The sequence below is a fragment of the Patiria miniata genome, unplaced genomic scaffold (genome assembly GCF_015706575.1).
Source record: "Patiria miniata isolate m_02_andy unplaced genomic scaffold, ASM1570657v1 HiC_scaffold_28, whole genome shotgun sequence".
Taxonomy (NCBI): domain Eukaryota; kingdom Metazoa; phylum Echinodermata; class Asteroidea; order Valvatida; family Asterinidae; genus Patiria; species Patiria miniata.
The window spans coordinates 6,572,872-6,599,353 of NW_024037067.1; the positions used below are offsets into that span (position 1 = coordinate 6,572,872).

At 40.1% G+C, this 26,482-nt stretch overlaps 1 protein-coding gene across 2 annotated transcripts; it reads right to left on the reverse strand.

The window, feature by feature from the left end:
* Positions 1 to 2,001: 2,001 nt before the first annotated feature.
* LOC119734792 lies at positions 2,002 to 26,445 on the reverse strand. Of its 2 annotated transcripts, XM_038208350.1 has the most exons (21): positions 26,219 to 26,445; positions 21,052 to 21,142; positions 20,089 to 20,219; positions 19,026 to 19,065; positions 18,800 to 18,846; positions 18,052 to 18,166; positions 16,704 to 16,754; positions 15,766 to 16,029; positions 15,411 to 15,556; positions 14,392 to 14,638; positions 13,368 to 13,601; positions 12,543 to 12,821; positions 11,890 to 11,968; positions 11,571 to 11,714; positions 10,087 to 10,919; positions 9,637 to 9,818; positions 8,290 to 8,535; positions 6,840 to 7,025; positions 5,792 to 5,861; positions 2,789 to 2,872; positions 2,002 to 2,132 (listed from the first exon to the last, which is right to left on the reverse strand). In XM_038208350.1, the coding sequence occupies exons 1-21, from the start codon at positions 26,257 to 26,259 to the stop codon at positions 2,025 to 2,027; spliced, it is 3,618 nt and encodes a 1,205-aa protein (XP_038064278.1). In that variant the 5' UTR covers positions 26,260 to 26,445; the 3' UTR covers positions 2,002 to 2,024. The 2 variants fall into 2 exon arrangements, with proteins under 2 accessions (XP_038064278.1, XP_038064279.1); XM_038208351.1 differs by lacking the exon at positions 5,792 to 5,861.
* Between the last annotated feature and the right edge of the window lie 37 nt (positions 26,446 to 26,482).

The following is a 26,482-nucleotide window of genomic DNA, read 5'->3' on the forward strand; positions in this document are numbered from 1 at the left end:
TTTAACTTGTTGATATATACTTAAAAAACGAGAGAGCTTTCCAAATTTAATTTGTTTTCAAACTAGAAAGCCGTGCAAACCTCCGCCAAGGCTAACCAATTCCCGGCATATTGTCAGTACACCCAAAAGAAATACTCGCATAAATGGTGAAGAATCCTTAAACAAAATCCTGGATCCAGACCCATATCCGGATCACTTCTGAAATCAAATCAATTTGTACACTTGTAGCAAATTTAGACCACCCCTCCAAAAAAATTCATGCAAATCCGTTCATAGTACTTTTTGAGTTTTTGTGTTAACAGACAACCAACCAACCAACCACCAAATCCAATGAAAACATAACCTCCTGGCAAAGGTAATAATCTTTCTCTCTTCAAAGTTTCATAATATAGATTGGGAACCATGTATTTTCCTTCCCATCCCTTCTTTTGGAGAGAAGAAATTGGGCATGTAGGACGTAGTTTAAATATTGTTGGAATATCTCTTTCGTCTTCTATAATTCTTCCATGCTTTGTCAAAAGTGGATAGGTAAGTTTTCGGCACGAGCTAAAAGGAAATGCTTACAAAAATGTAGTCAATTATTTTTTTTATGCTCTGCAGTAACGGTAAATGAATCCACCAAATACAGGCCAATTCTTATTTGGGGACAGAAAAAGTGTTGGGGGGGGGGGGGGGCAATTGATATGATACCCCCAGCTACGTGAACTATGCAACAAATAATTTCCTATGTAAACCACATACATTGTACACAGAAAATTAAGCTTCAGTCGAATGTAAACAGGGTTTTAGCATCAATATTTTTTCTTTATTAGAAAATTCACACACAGCGAAAGACTATGGAGTATGTTACATTCAAGAAATATACATCAAAGTTTGGAGGACTGAGTTAAATCAAATGCTTTCTTTTCTGAACACACACAAATATATACATGTACAACCTTAATTAGCTGAACAACTAAATCAATGCATAGGATTTTTTTTTTAATTTGAAATAACTGATACTTTCAAAATTACAAAATGGGAAAATACTGCGTTTCACAACAAATTTGTGCTAACCATACTTTAAATACCAACTACACGTGCCTAAATTTGGACGGAGTCAAAAATGAATATCTATCCACAAATATACATAAACTATATGTAGCTGTTGCATGTTTCAATCAAACTCATACATGAAACAGTTGTGATTAAAAGACATAATGGATTTGAATGCAGCTATTCTCATTACACAGAATATCACTAAAAATTTAATGTCTAAACAAGTTGCAATTCTAAAAAAGTACCACTAAATTAACACAGCTAGGTCCTATAGCATGATCAAGTTGACTTTATCTTGAGTAAAATCTTGCAAAGATGCAGTTCATATCTTGTATGATGGCGTATTTTAAAATCTTAAAATAAAAATCACCTTACTTCTGGAATTAACATCCTTTATTATATCCAAAATATTCTACTTCAACTTCCGATATTCAACTACAATAAAAAAACAATTCCCATGATGTTTTCAGTCCTTTAAGCTAAGATCACACTATGATTTTGTGCAATGCATAGAAATCGTTTCACTTTTCTTGCTATCTCAAGTATTAAAATTATATTTATTCTAAAATAAACCAAATTTGAGCCTTTAGAAAAAAAAGAAAAGATGACATTTACTTAAAACCAGATTTTGTGGAATGTCTTTTGACAGAGAAAAGTATTTCAGACAGAAAAGCAGTTTTGTTTTACCTATTTCATACAAAACTGCTGAATTCTACAATGAAAATTTGTAGATTTTCGAAACTATGATAAAAAAGGCCTTATCTGTACAATATGAACCAAGGAAGTAAAGATACATAGAAACAAATAAACTGAGAACATTTACAGTCAATAACAATGAACCTGATTGATGAAAAGTAAATTAAACATTTATTTATTTAAAACAAAATAGGCTTAAGCGATTAAATTTACTTAATACCCTTTTTTCAGCCTCTTGGAAGTTCGAATAAAATCTGGATTTTTTTGGGGGGGAGCTGGTTTAATCAGCCCTATTGCTGCGCTTCGTCATCCGAATACTCGGCCCGGATGCTGTCCAGGAAACTCTTCCCAGAGCTGCTCATGCGCTCCTGTTGGTCCTTGAAGGATTTCTTCCTCTCCTGAAAATTGTCAAAAAAAGACAGAAATTAATGATTGAATTTGCTCTATGATGAGCCAACCCTGAAAGTGAAGTTATCTGTGTTTATTTTAAGGGACAAGATTCCTCTAAGGTTTCAAATAGATTCAAAAGTCGCTGGTGAGATTAGTGAAAATGCAAAAATCCACGAAATAGTCTAAGGGCCCAGAGCAAAATAGGGTCTACAATTTGACTAAATTCATGAACCCCTTTTTAAAACTTTTTTTTTTTTGGTTCTATAAAACTTGTATTGGTAAAAGCACCTTTTTATTGTAAAACCTGTTGGAATTCCATATTTCAAGAGGGATTTTTTGAGAAATCCTGAAATCTTGTAAAAAACAAAAATCCTGAAACAAAATCCTGAAATCAGGAATATTTCTGACAAATTTCAGCCCTGTAATTTACTGGTTTTTATTCTTTTATATGTTTTAATAAAAAAAAATTGGTTTCCATATTAGCCTCTAATGAAAAAGCAATGCCAACCGTTACATTCAGTTTCATACTTTTATTGAACATTTGCATTACAAAAATGGCCAGTAATGGCGGAAGTAAAACCGCCATGGAGCGAATACATATATGTGTCTGCCATTACTGGGGGCCATCATGAGCGTAAAGCAATACAAAAAGAAGTTTACTCACCAGGACTGCATGTTTCTGTTCTTCTTTTTGTTTTGCTGCAACACTGTCTGGCTTGTCTTCTTCATCAGATGATTGTTGGCCGTCCTGGAAGATAAAATACATATGGAAAGAATGCCTTATCATTTTAGTGCCCTGAAATTTATTTCTTGCGGATCAAGTCAGCCTGATGTAAAAATAATAACAACATTGGATGGCTTTTTTTTCGGGGGATACAAGAATATGTTGCACTTGCTATAACAATATTGCACGAGTCGAAAAATTTAACCTACTGACGATGACTAGAGCAGGCTAGTCGAAACGTTGAGACCAAAGACAAGTTCGTTTAGAACTTACAGCAGGACTGTTCTTAACAGAACAAAAAACTACTTAGGAAAGTTGATAATAAGCAGGACAAGTTCTTTTCAGAACTAATATCTTCTAAGCAGTAGTTATTACCACATGGTGTTACCGCAAACCGAAACGATATCGAAAAATATTGTTACAGCTCGTGCAATATATTCTTATATCCCCCAAAAAGCCATCCACATATAAACATATCATGGAGCCTTAAAAACAATAATGTTTCCCTAGGATGAGTATGCTGTGGCAATTGAAAAATGTCCAAACAATGTGTGTTTTAGAATGTTATGCTTCTACATGAAAGGGTGCATGTTATGAAGTTATTAGAATTAGATATATCGCCTTAAATCTAGAATGTTTAAATAATACTTAGCAGAACATTAGCATGTGCAATATTGAGTTTAAAGATTAGGCCAAAAAAGTTGGATGTTTACGGTAAAATGCCCTAGAATTTATTCAGGTAGGTAGGAAGGAAAATATAATTTTTTTTTATGTTTCTCTGTTAGTCTTTTATGCTTCCTTTATTAATTAGCATTCTGTTGAATTAACTTGTTTAACTGCATAATCAACCAATAAAACACACACAAGAATGGATCTAGGGAAGACTTTTTATATTTTCAAAACATACTGTATTTTAAAGTTGTTTGCCAAATGTGGCAATGAAAAGTTTAAGGTTGGCAACTTAGCCTAAAAAAAGCCAGTTGGATTGAGTTACCATAAACACACATTTTTTTAGGCTTTTAATAAAAGAAAATAAAGATCCAAAAATAAGAAGTTTTAAGTGGAAATGGGTGTGTTTTTTAATCTAAATTGACTGTAAACTTTGAACTCTTCAAAACAATGAATTCCGTGGACATGATATCATGGACCATACACAAATGGAAAACAAAAAACACATCAATGATAATGCAGAATTCAAAGAATCACAAGTTGCCGACCATGAAACACGCATGCATGATACATTTCAGAACCAACTCACTTTACTTTTAATAATAATAAAAAAAACAAATGGAACGCCAAAAAAAAAAAGTCTCCGGTTTTTGGTATGGAGCTTGCCCCAAAAGTGGTGCGGCGACGCAGCTTTTTTTTTTTACCTGATTTTTTTGCTTCAAATGTCGGCTGATGACTGCAAATGGTGCCCGACTAAACTTAGTGCAAATATATGGGAGTCCAGAGAGGCCACATAAGGCTTATTCTCGACCATAACCCAATCTAAAAACACGTTAAAATTGTGCAGCAGCAGGATTCCAGTCAAACCAGTGAGTTTGGCGGTTTTGAGACATCATCTTTCATTGAAAAAAAAACTTTTTCATTTTGTCGACGCGCATGGCTACGGCGACGCGCACGCATACCAGAAACCGGAGACTTTTTTTTGGGCCTAATGATACCGTTTGTGAACCTGTTAAATTCTAGATGCTGTGTGCGGTACTGGTTTGATACAATACGGCCATTATGCGAGTGAAATGTTGACAACATGTTTATTTCTAATGTGATGTATTTTTAAGGGGAACTGTCTTCTTGAAGGAGCTCTTAAAAGACTCCTTTTGTTGTGGCGAATTATAATTTTTTAGCTTGGACATTTTTGTGCATAGAGCAATGATATTTTTCACATCAATCGCACACAATAACGTGTTGTGTCACGACAAGTTATTTGATACGCTGTGGAGATCTTTTTTTTTTTATTGTTAGCAAGCAAATTATGTTGAACCACACCATTACAACAGAAATTACAACTTCCGCTGTAGAAAAGAAGCAGTCAGAAGTTTTGTAACATGCACTTCAAGCAAGCCTAAAAACTAAAGATTCACATTTCTGCACTACAATGGAATGAACGAACGGAAACTAAAGGTGGATAAATGAATTAGGGAGGGAAAAAGCTAGTAGCTTACTAATGAAAGGATGGTATATGTAGTTGGACGCCTGTTAGTGGGTTCTCAAAGGGTGAAATTATGGCCGGACATCTAACACTCTCCGACCATTTTTGTTCAAAAAACAAAACTCAGCTATATATTTTGTTCCATTACTGAATTCTGAGACAGTGCAGGAATTTGAAGTTTTCCATGTTATGGCTCACAATCGATTTTGTTTAGGCATTTTTCTTTGTTTTTAATTTCTGGTATTGTAGTTGAATCTTTTTCTGAGTCCATGCTGAATACTGAACTATAAAGAAGAAATTTAACCTGAAGGAACGCGACAGCTAATGGTAAAATTAGGGTAGAAAATTGAGCATTTGACAGAAAGAGTTCTGAAAATGTCCAAGAATGCGAACACAAACAGACTTGGACAACATTAACCCTAACAGAACTCAACCCATCAAACCTCAACGACATCTTTTGGTGGAATCTGTCAGGATGGGTACAGTACCCCTAAACTGACTGTCTTTTACATTGGGTTGGCACACCTCCAGAAACTCAGTCAGAAATTTGTGTGTGCAGTTTCCCACGTGGTACTGGAATTTGCCAGGATAGGTATGGTTCCTAGTAAATCATGCTAGGGAGTCTTTTTTTGAAGGTGTATGCACATTAACATTTTGTCAGTACAGTGTTAGAACACTCACAGCCCTACTCAATACTCAGTCAGCACAGTCTCAGAAAAAGGAGAACTACTTCCGGGCTTTTTGGGAGTCTAACTTCACCCTTTGAATTCAACAAGGTGTAGGCGTACCTTGTCCGTGTCTTTCTCGCTATCTGAGGCCGAGAGGGAACGCCGATTCTGAGAACCCATGCTGGGGGATCTGTGGACACCACAAATTAGAGGAGTTTTTTTTTTTGGGAGGTTGGTTTGTCTATATCTTTAAAGGACTTTTCCAAAATGTATCTTATTTTTCTTATTTATTAATTTATTAATTTTTGTTTGTTTGGCTTTGTGTCAGGTTTGGGCCCTAGGCAAATTGGTTGATAATTTTGTTATGATATTTGGTATTTGAAAAATTATCAACATGCTTGAAATGGCTTGAAGCTGGAGTTCTTTTTAAGGCAATTTTAGCTAATGGCTGCAAAAAGATATAAAAACCTGCCACACTTTCATTCAAACTACTTTCAGGGGCAATTATTAAGCTTATTTTTAACAAGTTTATAATCAGTGCAAGTGAGGGGGAAGGGGGGGGGGGGGGGTTTCAAGGGGACATCTTCCCCCTCCCCTTTTTCCCCTTTGCTTATCCACCACTTTCACAAGATGTTCCGTCGCCATTGATACAAGTTTGAAAGAAGCATAGAAACTCTTCGAAGGTGTTTTACAGCATCATTATCATTTGACTCAAGTTAACAGCACATAGGATCATTTGCTGTTCATGCATTTTGTTTGTTTCCAATAAATAACACCACTCAAAATCCAAAGAATAAAAAAAGTTCAAAACGTTATCTGTTGAACTTTTAGCTCAGTGGATACTACACTTTTTCGAGAAAACAGTGAAAACACATGCACAACCTTTTGATCTCAAAACACTATTCTGTTAATTACAACTTTTTATTCCAAAAGTCAGTCAACTGACAGACTGTTGGAAGTCACCTACATTTCTTGATTTCTTCTAAATGACAGCAAGCCAGACGGAATAATTTCACGGGGTGTTTAGTACCAGTACGCTCTTTAATCCAAGTAAGCTTTTTGAAAATAATTCGCTAGGTTACTTTAGGGATAAATGCAAATAATCCCATGCCTTTAACCAGGCCTTTAAAAAAATTGAGAATTTATCGCAAGTTTGCAACGCACTCACCTGCTTCTTAGCATGGCCAGGGAGCTGTCCTGACTCTTCAGTTCCCGTTGACACGATGTCAGGAAGGTAACGACCTCGTTGTGCTGGTACTCCTCCGCCAGGTCGTACGCCGTGCGCCCCATGTTGTCGATGACGTCCAGGGGTGCGTTGTTGGCCACCAACCACTTGGTGCATTCAAGATGACCACTGGAATAAGACAAATCAAGCAAACAATTACACTTTAGTGATCACTATAACTAAATGTGTACGTGCCATAAATTTCCACATCATCATCACCTGTTTAATATCGAAGTTGAGAAAACCTAACGTCAGCCGCCCCATCCACTAAAAGTGGGTATCTCAAGCTAGCTGTAGCCAGCTCTTAATGCTGTGCCAATGCTGGCACTACTCTAAATTTCAAAGTTGGAAAGACTCGTGTAAATGGGGTACAACAAACAAGGGCGGATCCAGGGGGGGGGGGGCCAAAGGGGGCCATGCCCCCCCCCCAAAATGAAACCAATTTTTTTTTTTTTATGTGACATCGCAATAAAGGCAGGCAATGAGTACACCACCATCTTTTCCTCAAAAAAACATTGATTAAAGTGCTCAAAAATTGCCTCAGATCGCACCACAGAGCATCTAGAATCCAAAAAACTTTTTTGTGGGACCAAAATTGTGTTCTGGATCCGCACTTGACAACGAATGTCATTTTGAAACAGGTGAGGAATTTGACACCTGATTCAATGATTACTTTTGACTTGGAGCCAAACGGTAGACCGCATGCCACACGTCAGCACAAATGAATTTACTGTCTACGGATAGACAGCTGTGTTAAACCAACCATCAAGATCACACGCTCAGCAGAAGTTGTTCAGGAAAATCATGCTGTGCAATTCTGGTGGCAGCAAAATGTGCCAACAATCCCGAAATCTACCGCTATTTTTTAAGAAATTTCAAACCCAAGTTTTTAAAAAATCATACTTAACATATTTTGCAACCACGTGTTTGCCAGCTCTGGCTCGACCCCAGACCAGGGCCCAATTTCATAGAGCTGCTTACACACAAAATTTGCTTAAGCACAAAAAAGGATTTCTTAGTAAAATTAGGTTACCGGCCAAAACTCCATGTAAGGTGCATTGCTTGTGACTGGTATATAGCTGTTGTTTACTTAACATAATAATCGAGTGGAGTTTTGGCCGGTAACCTGATTTTATTCAGCAAGACTTTTTTGTGCTTAAGCAAATTTTGTGTGTAAGCAGCTCTATGAAATTGGCCCCAGGATAATTGGCCTGGTCAAGGGCAGGTAAAAGCTGGACTTGGGCGAGCTAGCTTTGGAATAGCATTAGCTAGCTTTGGCATGCCAGCCCTGGCGCAGTCTGTTTTTGCCAACTCTTAGACATCTTAGACCAGACCTGGGCCAAAGGTCTGCTTGCTAATTACCTGGGAAGGTTTCGAAACTCCCCAAACCTACCTCATAGCAGCCATGTGTAGCGGCGTCTGCTCGTCCACTGTGCGGCAGTCTACAGTCATCCCCATAGCGGTTAGCACCTTGACCACGGCCACGTGTCCGTTCATCGCAGCCATGTGCATTGCTGTGTAGCCGGTCGGCGTTAGGTCGTTGATGTTGACGTCATTGGCTGCCAGGTATTTGACGAGGGCTAGCCGGCCGTTGGCCGAGGCGATGTGGAGGGGTGTCCAGCCTCTCTCGTCCGGTGTGCTGTGGGAGGAGGGGGAGGTGGGGAATTGAAAAATTAACTCCTTGAATCTGGAACCTATAAGTTAGAGTATTAATAGTTCTGAATGAAGTAAACAAGTGCAAATTAAAAAACACTAACATTTGCTTCCCCAAGCTGTTTTATCGGATTGCTATAAACATTATCAGTTTGACTTTTGTTTATTTTGAAAAAAAAAATCACTGAATGGTAGGGTTTACGGACACTACAATTAAATGTGGCAAAACAAGAAGTTATGGGGACAGGCAGGGGAAAAATCCCATCCCCACTTTTATTGTTGAAAACTATGACTTCCCCGTGGTAAACCGTCGACTCTCACAATCCAATACCACACCAGCCTAGTCCTTGCCAGTTGCCCCTCCAAACTTTCTAACTGTACTCATTGAGGGGGTACTGCAGCCAATTTCAAGGAACTTTACGCAACGGCGTACCTCAATCCACTTGAGCCAAAATTTGTTGCGTAAGTTGCGCAACATTTCATGCCGTGCAACATTGCAGTTAGGACACATTTCAGGAAAGTTTTTTTACGGCGTAAGCCTAAGTGTGCGACTTGCACAACAAGTTATGACGTAACTTGCGCAATCGTTTTAGGTGGCGTAAGATGTGGCGTAGCGACTGAACATGAACTATTTGACAAGTAAGTCATGATCACCGTGGAGTCTGTCACTGCACAACTAATATCAAGGTTGATACAAGACACTCACAGCTTTGTGTTTGAGGTAAAAGGAATGGCTATTTTACTCGTCACAGAATTTTAACTGTTGCCGCATGATTCCGAAGAAAGTCAGACAAAACTGTTTTCAAAATGGCAGGCCACGGTAATTCAACGACTGTTTTGTGACCAAAAGAAAAAATCATACACAAACAGCCGTCGAAAATGCTGTTATTATCCTTGTCCAAGATGTTTAGATTAATTCAAATCATTGCGCAGCTACGCTAATTAAGTTTCGTGAAATCGACCGCAAGTTTATCGTGCAGCTGCACACAAATTTGTTGCGCAAGTCCTACGTATGGCGTAAGATACGCACTGTTTCGTGAAATTAGCTGCTGGCCCAATGTTAGAGTTCACATTGACAAGGACTTACTTGATGAGTTCAGCATTGTGCTGTACCAGCTTTCTGACCCTGTCGAGATCCCCCTTCTTGCAGCTCTGGTGGACGGACGGTCCGTTCAGTAACGATTCCTCCTCCTGTCTCTGCTTCTCCTCGTCAGCTAGCCTGGCCGCCTCCTCTTGCTCATGCTGATGCTCTTTCATCTTCAGCGCAGCCTGATGAGATGGGGAAAAGTGTCAGGGTTAGATAGGAAAAAGCTTGTGATTATCAAAGCAGAGATGAAACTGGCCTACGAAAAAAAAAAATTTGAAAATAGGCCGAAAAAATTTGTGTTCACAATCTGGGCAGCGCGCATGATGTACATGTATGTACATCAATAAACTTACAGTACAATTTTCGGACACAACTCCTTGTCTTGTGTTTGCATGTTTAGAAATTTTACGATGTGAAAAATGTTCAGTGAACACTACAATGAAACATTACCTTGAAGCCAGTCATGTAATCTGAATTATCCTTGTCTTTTGGTTTGGTTGAACCCTCGTCACTCGGTCCCTTTGGTTTTGGCACATCTTTTGTTTCAGTCTTTTCACTTGTCACAGATTTCTTGGATACACTGTCTGATTGGGAGACACTTCCGCGCGATGATCTATCGTCATCATCTTCTTCATGGCTACTGTCAACATCACGTGCTGTTCTGTTATCCTTTTCAGATGGCGCAGCATCAGTGTCCTCATTCGGGAAATGCACAGTGTTTTCCTCCTTTGGCGCTTTGCCGCTACGATCCCTGTACCGCCCGCTTCCGATGGAGCCGCTTTTGCTCTCCCCGTCGGCCTTGCGATCGTTGGACGAGCTGTCGCTTCCCGAGCTGCTTCCGGATCCACTTCCACTTCCGGAAGAGCTTCCTGATCCACTGGAGCCACTTCCGCTATCGCTGCCATCGTCGTCATCGCCACTATCGGAATCACTCCGGGAAGACCGCTCGGAATCCGATTCCGTGTCAGAGTCTGTGTCGTCGGTACCCGTTGTTGTCACCGGTGTGCGGGGTTTCCTACGGGACTTCCCTTTGCCTTTCCCCTTCTTGCTGCTCTTCTTTCGCTTGTGCTTTCTCCCGACACGGGAACTGGCGTCCGAGTGATCGGTGCGGTCAGTGTGACGGCTAGGGGGTCTCCGGGGTTGGGGACCGGTAGGGACGAAGTGACCGTCTGAGGCCGTCACCTGGTGCAGGCGCAGGTCGGTGTCCGTGTAGGTGCTGCTGTCGGGGCTCTTCTCTGCATAGTCGCTGTGGTCGGCTTCCGACTGGGAACTGGAAGACACATCTGGTTAAAAAAAAGAAGAAGAAAGTTTTAGCTTATTAAGGGTGGCATGGGAGGCTTGTGCGTAAAGCGCTCGCCTCTCACCACTGTGGCCCTGGTTCGGACCATACGCAAGTAGAGTTGTGTGTTGGTTCTCTTCTGTGCCACAAGGTTTTTTTTCCGGGCCTTCCGGTTTTCCTCCCTCGGGAAAAATCAAACACTTTTTATCTTAGGTTGTGCTCCGTGGTCATATTGGTCGATGTGGCCAGCTGCCAGAGGCACCTTTACATGCAAGCGGCTCGACCAATGATTGTAGCCACGTCCTTCGCAATTCAGCTTCTCAGCTGCGAGTAGGGATGATTAGCCTCCCAACTTACTATTTTTAAACACTTTGAAATTTGAAAAGCTCAGAGTCATTCAAAGTGTGGTCCAAGATATTTACTTTTTTGGAAATATTTTTTTATTATTATAACTTTTCATGGAGTAAATAAAAAAAATCCAATCGAAAAGTGATGGAAATCTTTTTAGGAGAGCAGAGACGTTATCATCCCGTCTTGCATGGCTTGAGAGAGCTGCCAAATCTAGATGCTTGCTGACATGAACATTTCATGAACGATTACAAGTTTGGTCATTATAGGGCCAAAAAGTACGAAATCTGCTGACGGCTCTACTCACCCATGATGATATTGGTCACTGGCATCGTCCTGACTGTCTGTCCATCCTCATCCTGGGCCGACAGCCACCGTTCGCACAGAAACTCGTAGGTGACGTCATCGCCGTACTCACGGATCAAGACTTTGTCGAGAAACCAGCCGCAACCTGAAAGAGCAAGAACGACAGTAGTTGAGGGTTTGGTGGAAGGAACAATGGTGCTATATGACATTTAAGAGATGTAACATTTAAGCTTATTTATTACTGACAATCTGTGTACATTGTATCTTTTTTTTATTTAGGAGTAGGTTTCCTGAAAATATAATTATTACCAAAAACTTACCAAGTTCTGTTTTGTCATGGCCAATGCACATGCACTCTATTTTGCCGACGTAGTAAGACTCCACTTTGAAAACATCAATCTGTAGTCATAAATTATAGGGAAAAAATACACATTTCATAAAAAAAAACCACCTAACAAATTTACCACAATATCAGGGCTAGTGACCCATGCATTTTTATTTTAGGAGAAAAAAAAATCTTAATTCAAATATTAAGGTAATCAGTAATTATTATTTTTTTAATGGTATGTAGTCCTTAGCTCATAGAGGTTGAAGTTGGCCTGCAAAAGTTTTAAAAATGTCTGGTTTTACTCCTCTGGGTAAAAAATGTTTCCTTCACAACACATTTCTGACAGCAAGTTTTGAATAAATTTTAATCAATGTATTAAGCACAATATTCATTGGTGAAGGGCAAAACTTAAAATGAAAATGAAAATTTGATTTATTGGATTTTTCTTTTTTTTATAAGAACCCATTGGTGTCTGAAAGCTTGAATGAAAAAAGTCACAGGAAAATCACACGTTTTTGTTCATGCAAGCTCTGAAAACTGTGTAAAAAGAAGCTTATCAAAAATGATGTTGCTGAAGGCTGGTATGTTAAAAAAAATCACCCCAAGTTAAAAAAAAAACAAATAAAAGTTGACCATTGACCTCACCTGACCCTTCTGGAACTTGACCTTTTTGCCATCCTTAGTGTCCTTAGACTGCTTGAGCTTGATCTTCCCCGTGTTGCCTTTCTCTCCGTAGAGCGTTACGTGGACGTCGGCCCTGGTACTCGCCCCCAGCCGGTTCCCCGTGTGGATGGACAGCTCGTAGATGGTCCGCTTGCCGGACTTGAGTCGGGGACCGTGCTTCAGGAACTCGTAGTCTTCCTCTGGTTCGGGTTCGGGCTCCGGAGGAGGGGGCGGGGACGGGGGTGGGGGTGGAGGGTCGACCTAGATTAGGAAAAAAACCCAAAGATGGTATAAAATCACATTTGATTTGATTTATGGAGCCCCACAATCCAAAGGTTACTTAATATCCGACTCAGGTGGAACCCTGACAGGGAACATGGTGCTTGTGTTCTTGGGCAAGACACTTTACTTCAATTGCCAATTACTTCAATAGGAGCCTATTTACAACACACTGCAGGAAAGTCATCACACTGAGGCAATAAGGGACAACACTCCCTTCAAGCATTCCAGTTTGACACAAGATCACTGAGCACGACAAATGCATTGAACATGCACCAAGCACAGAGCAGGATTCCATTACTTTTTCCATGATTTTTTTCTTCTTGGAATATCAGCTTTTCATGAATCCTCGTAAAATAATGAAATTCCATGATTTTTCAATTGCTTTCCATGATATAGCTTTGAATTGCAGGATTTTCTAAATATTCCATGAATGTGGGAATCCTGAAGATTTCTTGACAACAAAGTTCCATTGGCGAGGAGAAGATTTACCACGTTGACATTTTTGTGAGGGAGGAATTAACATACCTGTACACCCATCTCATTTGGCGGTTCCACCTGGCAAGCCACCTCCGGCTGATGGACCTCCGTCTGCGTCTCCATGTTCATGATGGGCGTGGTCTGGCAGTACACCTCCGGGTAGGTCTGGGTGCTGATAGTGGGCTGGGCAGGGACCGTCTGGGTGGAGACCTCTGGCGGGGGGACCACGGTCTGGGTGCCTAATGTGATGGGGGGCGGGGCTGTCTGGATTGCCATGTCGGCCTGGTAAGTAGGGACGAAAAAATACCGCTGTAATTGGTTGAATGTTTAGTGTAACTTCCAGGCCCGATTAAGGTTTACCATTTAGTATTTAAAGTAGGTTTTTTTAGGTTTGATGATATTTTTGATTTCAGCACTGGGAGGCAGATTAAATGAATATTCATACGGAGGGCTCATTTTTAAACCTTCGGGAAAATGTATGAATTTTGATTTTTTTTTTCCAAGTGTTTAAATATAATAATGAGTATTTCTGTAAAGTGCATATACACCTAAAGATAGGTACTCATGGTGCTACAATGAAAGAGTACCTCATACGCCATTCATTTCTAATGGTCCTTATCTGTAAATTTCAACAAGTTCAGCCCAGCGGTCAAAATAAATGTAGGGTCTGTTTTTAACAGTTGAGTGCTCCCTGCTGTCATAAAGCAGAATTGACTGGCTGTGATATTTGTGAAACCTGATATAGCTATGCTTTGACTATAGGGGATTGATAAGCCAGCTGTGCCTACCAGTCACCTGCATTTGTCTGTTGATGGAATTGACTGTCACAGTGCCTACAAGAAAATCTGGTTCTTGGTGACTAGCCTGTGTAAAAGAAATGGCAGGGGAACAGGATTGAATTTTTGAAAGTCTGTGACTGATCAAACAAAAGGAGGGTTACTATACCACACGCAAAGGGCAACTACACGGAAGGTTCTGGACACAATTGAAACTATGTGGTGCTGTTCATAATATAAACTTGCATGAATACTTCCCAATAAAATTGTACATGCATGAGAACCCCCATCCATACCTGGTAAGGGTCGGTCATGCTCTCCTCCGTGTTGGCTCTGCGCGTCTGCGTGTCCTTTGTGTTGTCTTTGTCCTCCACCGTTTGACAGCTCATCTCTCTGCCCGTCTGGGTGGTGTTGTCGATGCTGTGCAGGATGTCGTCCCCCTGGCTGAGGGTATCACCTCGCTCGTCCTCCTCTTCTTCTTCTTCTTCATCGTCGACTTCGTAGTCATTGTGGTTGTTCATGTCCACCTTGGACATCTGAATGCTGCAATCAAATACTTTTGTTTTAATTTCTTAAGATATTTGCTTAACCCTAACCCCCTAGGCCCTTGTTGCTTACAACCATCCTCAATCCTCCAAAATTTTGCAACTCCGCCTCAATTTTTCAAAATTGTCAGACAGTCCTGCCTCAAAATGCATTCATCCTCAATCCTCCAAAATCCTCATCCCAAAACTTTGCACTCGTGTTTAAATGAAGGATAACCAACGCCAAATCCTTCAAAATCATCAGACAGTCCTGCCTCAAAACGCATTCATCCTCAATCCTCCAAAATCCTCTTGTGCTTCAATCACCATTCATCCTCAATCCTCCAAAATCCTCATGTGCTTCAATCACCATTCATCCTCAATCCTCCAGAATCCTCATTTGATTCAATCACCATTCATCCTCAATCCTCTAGAATCCTCCAAAACCGCCAGGAGGATTTTGGAGGAGTGAGGTGGGTTAGGGTTAATGTTTACAAAATGAAATGAAGAGTCAGATCCTTCATCAAGGTCTGCAGTTTAACTATCAGAATAACAGACCTGACACCTAGTGATGGCTTGCGTGATGTACATGTATTCTTCCTCAGTGTTGTAGTCAAGACCACAAGAATGGTAACAAAGAGATCCAGTGCGGGTAAAGTGGCTTGCCCAAGGACACAAGATAACTTGAATTATGAGCTATGAAACAGATGAGCAACAAGAGGCTGCTCATAAATTCTATTGGCAAGTGAAATGAAAGTAGTAATTGATTGGATATGAATATGATTCCTTACTTGAGCCATTCCGGAGATTGGTTCTTGCCCGAGCCCTTGACGGGAACCAGGATGTTCATGCTGTTGTCCATGGAATCCTCAAACTCATCGTCATCGTAGTCGTCCGGGTCTTGGTCTGACTCCGAGGCCTCGTAATGTCTCGGTTGCTATGAAGAAATCAATCACCACATTGTTACAAATGTTCTACTGCCGTTGCATGAATCCACCCTTGGAGCTCTAACCAGGTGAATTTAGGACAGTGAACAGTTAACTAGAGATTGCTAAATGAATGATGACCAAATTAACAAAGAACAAGCCAACGATTTACATTTACAATTTCAGGAAATCTTCGCAAACTTTTGAGTTGCACCTTTACCTCTAAATGAAGTTTAATTTTCCGGCCCATCGAGTCGTAACCGTAGCGCGCCGTGCTGGGAGAACTCTTTGCAGCCGATTTGGGCCGTGCCTCCATCGCCGATTTGGGCCGAGGGCGTTCTCCGTATGATGACTTTGGGCGGGTCGGGCGATGGCCGTAGGTAGACTTGGGCCTCTCGGGCCGCGACGGCCGGTGGCCGTAATCCTCGTAGCCGTTGTCGATCATGGGGAGGCTGGACCCTACTCCACTGTCCACTCTGAAATTCTGGGAGAAAAATGTACAAACTTAGTCAATAGACTCTAAGTCAGTCACATAGGTTTCATTGATGATAACTTGTGACTGATCGCAATGGCTTGGGATGGATCACGAGTCCAGTCACAAGATCATAAGTCAATTTATAAGTCCAAATCAAAATCACAAGGGATGGACATTAAATAAACAAACAAAAACAATCTGGGGGGGGGGGGGGGGCGGATATCGTCCTTACTCGCAGAAGAAACTGAATTGCAAAGGACGCAGCTACAACGTGGTCAAGCCAAGGGCATGTATAGGCGCCTTTAGGCTGCTGCCATATGATCCATGCCTTCCCACAGAGCACAGCCAAATCTGAAGTGTGGATTTTTGAGAAGGGAGAAAAACCGGGGTACCCCGAGAAAAACCCTTGTAGCACAGGAAAGAATCAACAACAACTCTACTCAAATAATTATGACCCAAGCCGGGAAATGAAACCTGGGCCACAGCGTTGAGAGGCGAGTGTTTTACACACTGTGCCACCCATGCCACAACAAAGAATCTTTACAGTTAATGGGTGCGCACAAGCTGAAAATCCTTGCTATCAGCTGAAATCGTTAACTGGAATTTTACGGTATAGTTAGCTGGGCCTGTAAAGCTATTGCAATTTTTATGTTTAATATAAACGTCTGCAATTCTAACCATACCTTTCCTGAATGCCACCGTCCATTCCTCTGCTGGTCAATTGGAATAGTTTCCTAAACACAAACGAAATCAAGCAGAAGATTTAAGAAAAGCAACGAATGTTGTCTGAATCTGAAAGGTTTTCTCTTTCAAACAGAGAGTGACCTAGGACTTTTTTTGGTAAATATTTGAATTTTTGTAGAAAGGGCAAGATGACGTGACTTTTGTTTTGTTTTTGTGTATTCCTTCTCACCAGCTACAGTCACACATGACAAGTTATATTTGCCTGCGTTACGGTTGTTTAGCAGGCAAAATGTGTCTAATCGGTTGAGGAATGAATTCTGCGAGGCGGTGTTACGTAAGGGTAGAAAGGTTGTGTCAAATTTGCATAGGAAAGAACGTGCATAGAACGCACGAGGCAAAGGTGTGGTGGGATCATTCTAGCTTGTGACTTCAGTTCAGTTAAGGACAAACTGACAATGGATCAGCTTCAAAAATAGTTTTGTGTAAACGTTCAAAATGTTTTGTTTTGTTTTGTTTTGCTGGCAACCACAAGGTTTTTCAGAGTTTTTGCTCATGGAGTTATATCTCTGGTTTTTAATCCAGTGGGTTTCTTCGGGAGTTTGATACGGTGTTTAAAGAAACAAATTACATTGAATATCTGTATAATTATTGTTTGTAATTAAACAATTAAAAAGCCGGCACCAACTGGTTGACTGCCCCTTGGCAAGCCGTACCCTATATGGTAATGTATGGCCAAGTTCGCGCAAGGACTATAGTTGACCAATGGTTAACTAACGTTTGCCCGAACTCTGTCTAGTCGACGGTGGTTGACTACGCTAGTCGACTTTTTGGAACCAGCCTACTGGGATTGGTTGCTTCGCTGGTAACCAATAGCTGCGCGCATTCATAACGCTAGCAGAGAGCCAGGATCCAGAAGTTTTGCGATAACATTTTGACCAGCGTTTGGCTAGAGACGTTCGCACGTTGCTATCAGTGCGCAGGCGTAAGGTACGTCACAAATCAACCACTAGTCGACTAATGGTCCTTGCCCGAACTTGGCCTATGTTGTACATTAATTTGATGTTGTGTTCATAGGAGAGGATGTATCATTAGAATAGACTGTGACTTTCTGAATATGTTGAGGATTTCTATCAACTTTTCATACGCATGCTTATGAGCAGAGCCCACAATGTTTACGGCCTTGACATTGGTAGTACTACAATAGATCATAGCAGCCATCTTTGAGGGCAATGCCCTTGTTATGCTGGGGTATGCATGAATGAATCGTTTGTGCATTCATTGTAACTGAATTGAAATAACAAAAGATGCCCTCTAAAATGGTCGCTATGCATAAGGTCTATAACTTACCGTAGCAACTAAAAGTTTGGTAGCCGCGTTGACCAATCTCTCCGTCTCTCCTCTGGACAGCTGCGGACCATGGCGAGATCTCAGCAATAGAGGGCCTCCTCGGAAATTACTCCTCCTGTGAAGACAATGACGAACAGTAAAAAAAAAAAAAATTATTATGAAATGCCTTACTTGACTGTAAGTTAATAATAGTCTCAAGCATCCTGTGAAATCATGGCGACTGGTGTGCTGTCATTTTCAAGAAAAGTGGATTTTTTGTAGCAATTTCTAACTTTTTTTTCGAATTTTTTTTTTTTTTACTGCCCCCAATTTGGTTATTTGCCCCCAATTTACCAAATTCGGTTAGTTCACAGTTTGTTTGCAACTGGTTATGCATCCGTGAATGGGTGCAAGCGAGCTAGTCTGATTCCCTGACCTCACATGACCTGACAATTTTATAAATTGTTCTGTTTTCGTCTGAAGTAAGGTCAGGGAACAAAACCACAAGAGCATTTTTTACTTGGTTTTTCCATCATGTTATAACACAAAACTTTAAACAGGTCAGTGTTACAATATAAAATACTAACCTCCAAATCCATCCATTTTTGAATACTACAGAAAAAGTGAGTTTTGTATATTACCTTTAATCCTGGTCAACTTCCTAAATATGTGACCTGTCGCCACAAAATAAGCTTTAATCCTGGGGTTTGTTTTCAAGAAATGAAATATTTGTAAACAACCAAAAACAAAAACCCCAGCAAAATGTTACCTTTTCTTTGGTGGTGGCGTTGCTCTGACAAGATTGGTGTAAGGGCTCTGCAAGCAAGCAAAAAATAAAACCACAATAAACACTTGATGAAACTAAGTCTGTTTGAGTTAACACAAACTATTGCTGAACAAATCTTTCTCTTTTTAACATTGTTTAATAAAGTTTGTACTTTTTATTTGAGAATGTTTTAAAAAGCTTAAGCAATTGGATTTTTTTTTTAACTCACTGTGAAATGGGATTTATCCATGTAGCGGTCGACATCTCTCCTACAGAAAAAAAAATCAATTTTTTTAAATTTTAGAATCATATTAGAAACTAGTGAAATTAAATTACAAATTGTATGACCAATACTCAAATGACATTTGAGCAACAGGGATCTCTGCTCAGTGAAATATTTTATGCTTAGCCGATTTTAAACAAGTACATTTAAAACCGGCTTGGGACCTGGATACGGATTATGTTCAGCCCAGGGCCCAATTTCATAGAGCTGCTTAAGCAGAAAATTTGCTTAAGCACGAAAAAACATTGCTTAGTAAACTTAGGTTACCGGCCAAAACTCTATGTAAAGTACATTGCTTGTGACTGGTATTTAGCTGTTGTTTACTTAGCATAACAATCGCATGGAGTTTTGACCGGTAACCTGATTTTGTTAAGCAAGACGTTTTCCCAGGCCCTAGCCAGTTTTAAACGTACTTGCTTAATATAAGCCAAGCACTTACTTATTCCCATTCATAATAAAATTTGTAATAAAAGTCAAAACAAGTGAAAAATATAAATTTCCAACGATTTTGTTCAACAGGTTTACTCCATGCTTTTTTTAAACACCCCTCTAGCTATGTAAAATGCTCATGTCTGTCACGAAGTAACGCTCCTGGTGCTCCAATATTACCCTGGCTTTAGTACGGCTGCCATTACAGCGCTCAAGCATTGAAGGAATTTCTTCCTACCAGGTACCCATTTACTACACCTGGGTGGAGAGAGGCAATCGTAGTTAAAAGCCTTGCCCAAGCGCACAAGCACCATGTTCCCCGTCAGGATTCGAACCCATGTTCCACGCCACACGAGTTGAACACCGTAACCAATGGTATGTACCTCTCCAAACCACTAAATTTGGACAATCTAAGCGGAAAACTCACTTCAAACTTCAAAGAGTTAAGTGTTGCTACTTCGTTGTGAGCTGGGAGGGACTTTATGCAATACGAGGCTCGGTTATGATCTTCAATTGTACTCATTCAATTTGTATAAATAGAAGATAAAAAAATAAAAAAAAAATAAAAATGCAGTCCCACCTGACTTTTGATTCCCGTTCCGACTGGCTTGTCCTTGGCTTCATCTGCGCCAGGTGTTTTTTGACCTCGGCGTTTCGAAAATAGTGCTTCAGCGCTCTGTCGTGAAGACCGTCATACAACAGGGTTGGCCGCTGTTGATGATAAAATCCATAGAAACAGGAAATATTAATAAACTACAGGCATTATGGCATTCATTTGTTAACAAAGATCAAAATTGATTTAGATTATTGTTAACCCTTTACATCATCGGGCCTATAAAATAATTTTTTAACCATCTCAGCTTCAGGAAAGATTATACTATGGGTATTTATACTGTGATTTGTAGAGAAGATCAAAGCTGTTTTGATGTTCGAAGTATTGTTACCCCTCATCATCGTGCCTATAAAATATTCCTTCGACCACATCAGTCTCTCGGAAGTATACAACTTAGAATGCTGCCATTTAGGGAGCAAACCGCTGTTCCAAACACAACAACCTTCTCTGCCCTCACGGTTGCAAATACTCCAGAAATGAAGGAAAAACCACAGCACTCCAAATATTAAACACTGACGTGAATGGGCAAACCATTGTCAATTTGTCCACGGTTAGCAAATCTTCTTTTTCACAGAAAAACAGTCAAAATTTATCCAGACAAAAATTTTGCAAGGCCAATAGCTGCACTGAAAAATTTAGTATTTAAATTTGCCTACGATCCAAAATCAACATGATATACAACTCTATTAATGCATGTGGGCGGAGTAGGAACAATACCCAAATCGCATTAAGGAAAAACCCACGCTGTCATTTCTGTTAAGCTTCATGACAAAACATCTTTATAGAAAAAAAGGTGGATAGAGTTACCGTGGCAACCAAGCATCAGTCTCTGAAAGCGTTCTTCAAAATTGAAAGAGATTCGGCCTCCAAACAATTTGTTCTTCCTGATAAATGCACATCATTAATGAATTATGACAAAGTACTACTTACCGGTTTAAGTGTTGGATAGTGCCGTTGGGGTTTATCGGGTCCGGACAAATCAAACGCATCCTCCATTCGTTTTACCTCCATGTAGTATTTCCTGCATCCAAAAATATTCAGTACGTATTTAATACTTTCCATCAGTACCTGTTTTCGTATTGAATTTTTTTACTTATTTGACATCAACAGACAAAATACAGACAGAATTACAAAAACAAGAAATGCCTGGAAAAAGTAGGCAAGGACAGAAAAGTTACGTCATTACAATTTTCCATGGAAAAATTTAGTTTGTATTTGAAAAAGTAAGATCTAATTTGCACTGATGTAAATTATAATTTTTTTTTTTCGTAATCACTTGGGACAACACTGAGTATACAGACTTACAGTGTTCATAGTGTTCAAATATGTTGGCGAAAGGCAAAACCAAATACTGTATTTGAAAAAGATATGTTTTTCATTACAAAAATACTACTAAATAGTGGTAAAAATTCCGTTTTAGTTTTTTTTCCAAAGCCGAGCCAAAGATTTGTATGATTTATTTTTAACTCAATATGGAAAATAGTATGTACATACTGTACATGTACACAGTTTGAACAGTATTGTGTAAGAAAAATTGTTTTTAATATTGCATTGAAAACATTGCATTTAAACATTGTCATACCACAAATATTTTGAAGAGTTCAACAGTTTATTTGAAGATTTTCTTGGCATTCGAGTATTTTTTTGGGTATATTTTGTTGTTAAATAGCCTCCAGGGCCCACCCTGGAGTGTTGAAAAATATGAGTTTGCATTAACAAATATCATACAAATACTGTTGAAATGACTCTTGCGAATCAGTATTTGTGGCGTTTGGTCATATAAAAAAGTAATGGTGATATACTCGAGTATCTTGCCTTTTTCAAAAATCAAAATTTTCGGCAAAATAATCCAGGCACTTTTTACAAACCGATAAATGTTTTGGAAATTAACTCTTCCAGCTCAGTGTTTAAAAATACTGAGGGATTGAAGCAATGTGCTTTTAGCATGTAAAGTACTGAAACACATACAAGTAAGGGGCTACACAATCTTCCGTTTTAGAAAATCATAGGTACATATTGTTTTCAGTACGGCATATAAAAAAATACCTATAGACCGAAGCTTTCAGCATGTAAATGAAGCAGATGTGACACTTTTCTCCATGCACAACATATTGCCATGAAGTACGTTCAAGTGCAATTTATACAGGCTTTTCAATTTGTTTGGTCGGAACTCGACTTTGATTGATATGCTGTTGTAGTGAAGCACGCTTCAATTACAACTGAACCGGGGAAAATGTCACTACTAACTCAAAAGGAAGGGTTTCTATAGTAACACAGGCGCAATTTGCGTCCCTGGTCAGAATTTATTGCATAAATATGATGAGATGCAGATTATTTTACTTATTTCTCAGTTTGCATTTTAAAGGGAATATACATCATTTGCTTTTGCTGTAATTTTCAGAAATGGATGGAATTGGGGGATTGGAAATATAAAGCAAATATAGTTACACTGACTTTTTGGAGGTTTTGGGTTCGAAAATGCTATAAAAACAAAGAAAAACGATCATTTACCTGTAGTCTGGTTCCCTGACTCCATATAAGAAGAAACAGAGCAGTTTACATACATTGGGGAATTGTAAGGTCAGGGAACCAGTCTAGCTGGCTCGTACCCGTTCATAGGTTTGTAATCGATTGCAAACAAGTGCAATAGTCAATTGGGGCCAGTATTTGAAAAAAAGCCAGTTGTTTCCAACGCTGATCGGCCGATCAGCGTTGGAAATTGATACAAAAATACCACTTTTCTTGAAAATGACAGTATACCACTACCAGGTGCCATAATTTTACAGGATGCTTTAGACTGTCATTTACCAACGTCCTATTAAGGTATTTCGCAAAAACTTGGTAGTTTTATTTTTCGATGTTTGCAAATGTTGTATATTCCCTTTAAAATAATTGTTTCCAAAACATGTATCCATTTGAAAAAAAAAGTGAAATATTTCCGAATTCATCAAAGGTTTAAGAATAAAAACAATATCTGTTTCTAAAATTCATTTTTCAATTTATTGTCTTCTTAAATTGTGTATACACTCAACCAAAAAAGAAAGTTCCCCACTTCCAATACTTTTTTGTCTAACTCAAAAACTACGGAGCACCTCTCGCTCAAATATAGACTAATCAGTACAGAAATTCCTTAGCAATCCAGCTATACTCTTTATTTGGCCAAATACAGTGATAACGTGTACACATTTATGCAATTTATAACAAATGATACTGAAAAAAGTTGCACGTTTGAATACATGCAAGTTGTGGTTGACACTCACCTTCAATGACCTTGCACGTATACAAAAGTGCAACTTTTTTTTGAGTAGTATTTGTCATAAATTGCACAATTTTGTACACATTATCACTGTTTTTGGTCTAAATGCAGATCACTTGGGACTTGATGAGTTGTGATTGATTTTTGATGGACTTGTGATGACTAAAACGTTCAAAACTTTGTGGCATCAATATACCCAATACTTGGGGTAGATTTCTTCGCATCATGTTTACAAGTAGTGACATTCAGGTGGAAACTTCTGCTCAAGTTTTTGCCCAGTATTTGTGGAAACAAGAGGTTGACCTTGTGCACATGAGAAATATAACGCCATCGGAAAACACCGCAAGGCCAGGCAGGACAGGACAGATGTTCTTTGCAGCATAAAACAACACCTTCATGACAACATCATTCATAAGAAAAGTGCTGCCTGTCGACACATCGTTTGTGATTCACAAAAGTCAAGGGCAAGTGGACAATAGTGGACATCTAAAAGCAGCAATGAAAATGGATAAAAACAGGAACTCTGGACTGAGGTACGTGAAGAATAATTATGAAAAGCTGTCAAAACTAATACACTGCCCTGCCAAATTAAGACCTTGCAGATGGCGTGAAAACTTTTTTCTCCTAATTCACTTCAATGTCATTTCCCCTTTCAGATAGATCCTGCTAGGCCCTCTGAATTTTGTTTTGTTGTTTTTGTATTTCAAGTCAAGCCAGTCAGTGTTAACCAGTTTGCGCCGGAGGCCGTGATAGCACGCACTGGCTGTTTTTTGTGCACAGGCACAGGCACGGCTGACGGGTTAAGCAACAAGATGGCCTCAACTTGCCTCCGGTGTCGTGCCAAAAACCGTCCGGTGCCAAATAGTGTCCGCTGAGCATGCGCAGTAGGCGCCAGACACTATTTGGCATGTAATACATGCCAAATAGTGTCCGGTGCCAAAAAGTGTCCGGGCGCCCTAGATCGAGCGAGAACAAGGGCGCACACAGTTACGTCCTGCCGGACAGTATTAAGCTGGAAAAATCGGACAGTATTTTGCAGGAAAAATTGGACAGTATTTGGCAGGGGGGAATCGGACAATATTTGGCAGAAGGAATCGGACAGTTTGGCAGGAAAAAATCGGACAATTTTTGGCAGGAAAAATCGGACAGTATTAGGTGGGAGAAACCGTAAAATATAACGTTGGTTATAATGCTACACACAGCACATACATGTACATGTACATGTACTACTACGCACACTTCACACGGCGTTAGGCCTACGTACGTACGTACTGCACACCAAACAGGTGAACTGACGCGAAAAAAGAAGGGGAAAAAAACATTTTGCACAAAAACCAAGTCAAATAGTAATCACAGATAACAAGGACAACGTTAAAACAGATTGTAAAAAGCAAATTCAGGTGAAAAGAGATCTTTTCTATACGATGTATTGACAGCTCGACAATTAAGCTAGGCACGCAATAGGATGCACGCTAAGCGCGGACACTATTTGGCAAGCGTCAGTAAACAATGTGACGTCATAGACGCATGACCAATCAGATCGCATTATGCTAATTAGCGGACACTATTTGGCACCGGACGGTTTTTGGCACGGCACCGGGTAACATCTAATCCCTGGTGCATTTTGTATACAAAATTTGTTGACGCTTGTTGACGGTTGTTGACGCATTTTAGTAGGACCTCTTGTGTGGGACGTTGTGCACGGCCTATTGTTGTACAATTTATACGCTCCAGTGCACACCACGAAGTTTTGAAATATATGAGGTTTTGACAAGAAATCACTCTTGCGAGTCAATATTAGTGGCATTCGGCTGAATATCATAATTTGGCTGGAAATTTGGCCTTTTGAAAATTTCGAAATTTTCGGCAAAATTAGAACCAGCGCTTAGTGGTCCATTTTCAACTGTAGTGTAGCAGCATTGCCAGAAAAAAAACCGCATAAAAAACATTTCAAATTTTTGGACTTTTATCGACTGACATAACACTAACAACAGCTACAGCATAAAAATTTAATATTTTGGATGTTTACAGTATTTCTTTCACTGAAAATAAACGGATTACAGTCAACCTTGACCGTTTGCCAACTCGACTCGAAACAGCTCGACCGTCGTACCAACCTGACCGTTGAACCAACTCGTCCGTTGACCAACTGAACCTCTCTTTGGAGTCAACTCGACCATTTGCCAACTCGACCGTTTGCCATCTTGTCCATTGTATGTACAAGTTGATATAAATCTTGGGTTGCGTGACTTGATTTTTAGTGTGCATAACTACTGTTTCATAGGCCCCCAGACGATAAATGCATGGTACAGGAAACAGCCGTCGCATTTGCAACTCGTTAGCCGTTTTCCCACCAACGTCAAAACGCAAAACGGTAACAACCCGACGTTGGCTCTAGCCTAGACTGTGCCGGGACTACAGTCCGACGTAATTGATTGAACGTGTTGGCTATAAATCATCCCGCCGACGTCGGCGGGAATCTGAATAATATGACGTCGGCCAGAAGAACGACAGCCGACGTCGGCTGACCGTTTTTTTTTTTTGGCATGTCGATGAACTGCATTCCCACCAACGTCGGCAAGACGGTAAGAGCCCAACGTCCGTTTCAGGGACGTTGGTACGACTTCCGTGCGACTGCTTTTGGCCGACCGCGACCATTTACCGACTTTGCCGACTGATCCCCGACTGAACACGACGTCGGGCCGACGTCAGTGTGCTGGCTGGGGACCTGCTTCGGATTTGTTGACAATAACATTACACATGTTACAATACAGTACACGAACATGAACGTATGACGTGTATGACAGTATGAAGAATCGTGAAAAAGTAAGCAACACTTACAATTTCTTGGCTGTGCTCTTAATCACGTCCTGGGAAGACATTCTGGTGGTTAATTCACTTCTGCAGTCTAAAATTAGGCTGAAAATGCATCAACTTTTTCCGACTTAAAGTGCACGAGTAAGACTGTGTGCACAAATCTCTATGGTACCCAACCGCAGACGACTAAGCCCGTTCCACTTCTTAGCACACGCAGTACGATTCGCCCTAAACAATTAATAGCCACGCTCGGTGGTCGATTATCCTCGTAGTCAAGGCCTCTTCACG

Bases quoted from the DNA above. Each gene is read 5' to 3' on its own strand.
- LOC119734792 (XM_038208350.1), bottom strand. From the start codon at position 26,259: ATGTCTTCCCAGGACGTGATTAAGAGCACAGCCAAGAAATT. The intron at 19,066-20,088 runs GTGGGACTGCAT...TTTTTTCTGTAG, and splicing joins GAACGGGAATCAAAAGTCAG to GAGAGATGTCGACCGCTACA. The intron at 12,822-13,367 runs GTATGTTAATTC...TTCCTAATCTAG, and splicing joins CAAATGAGATGGGTGTACAG to GTCGACCCTCCACCCCCACC.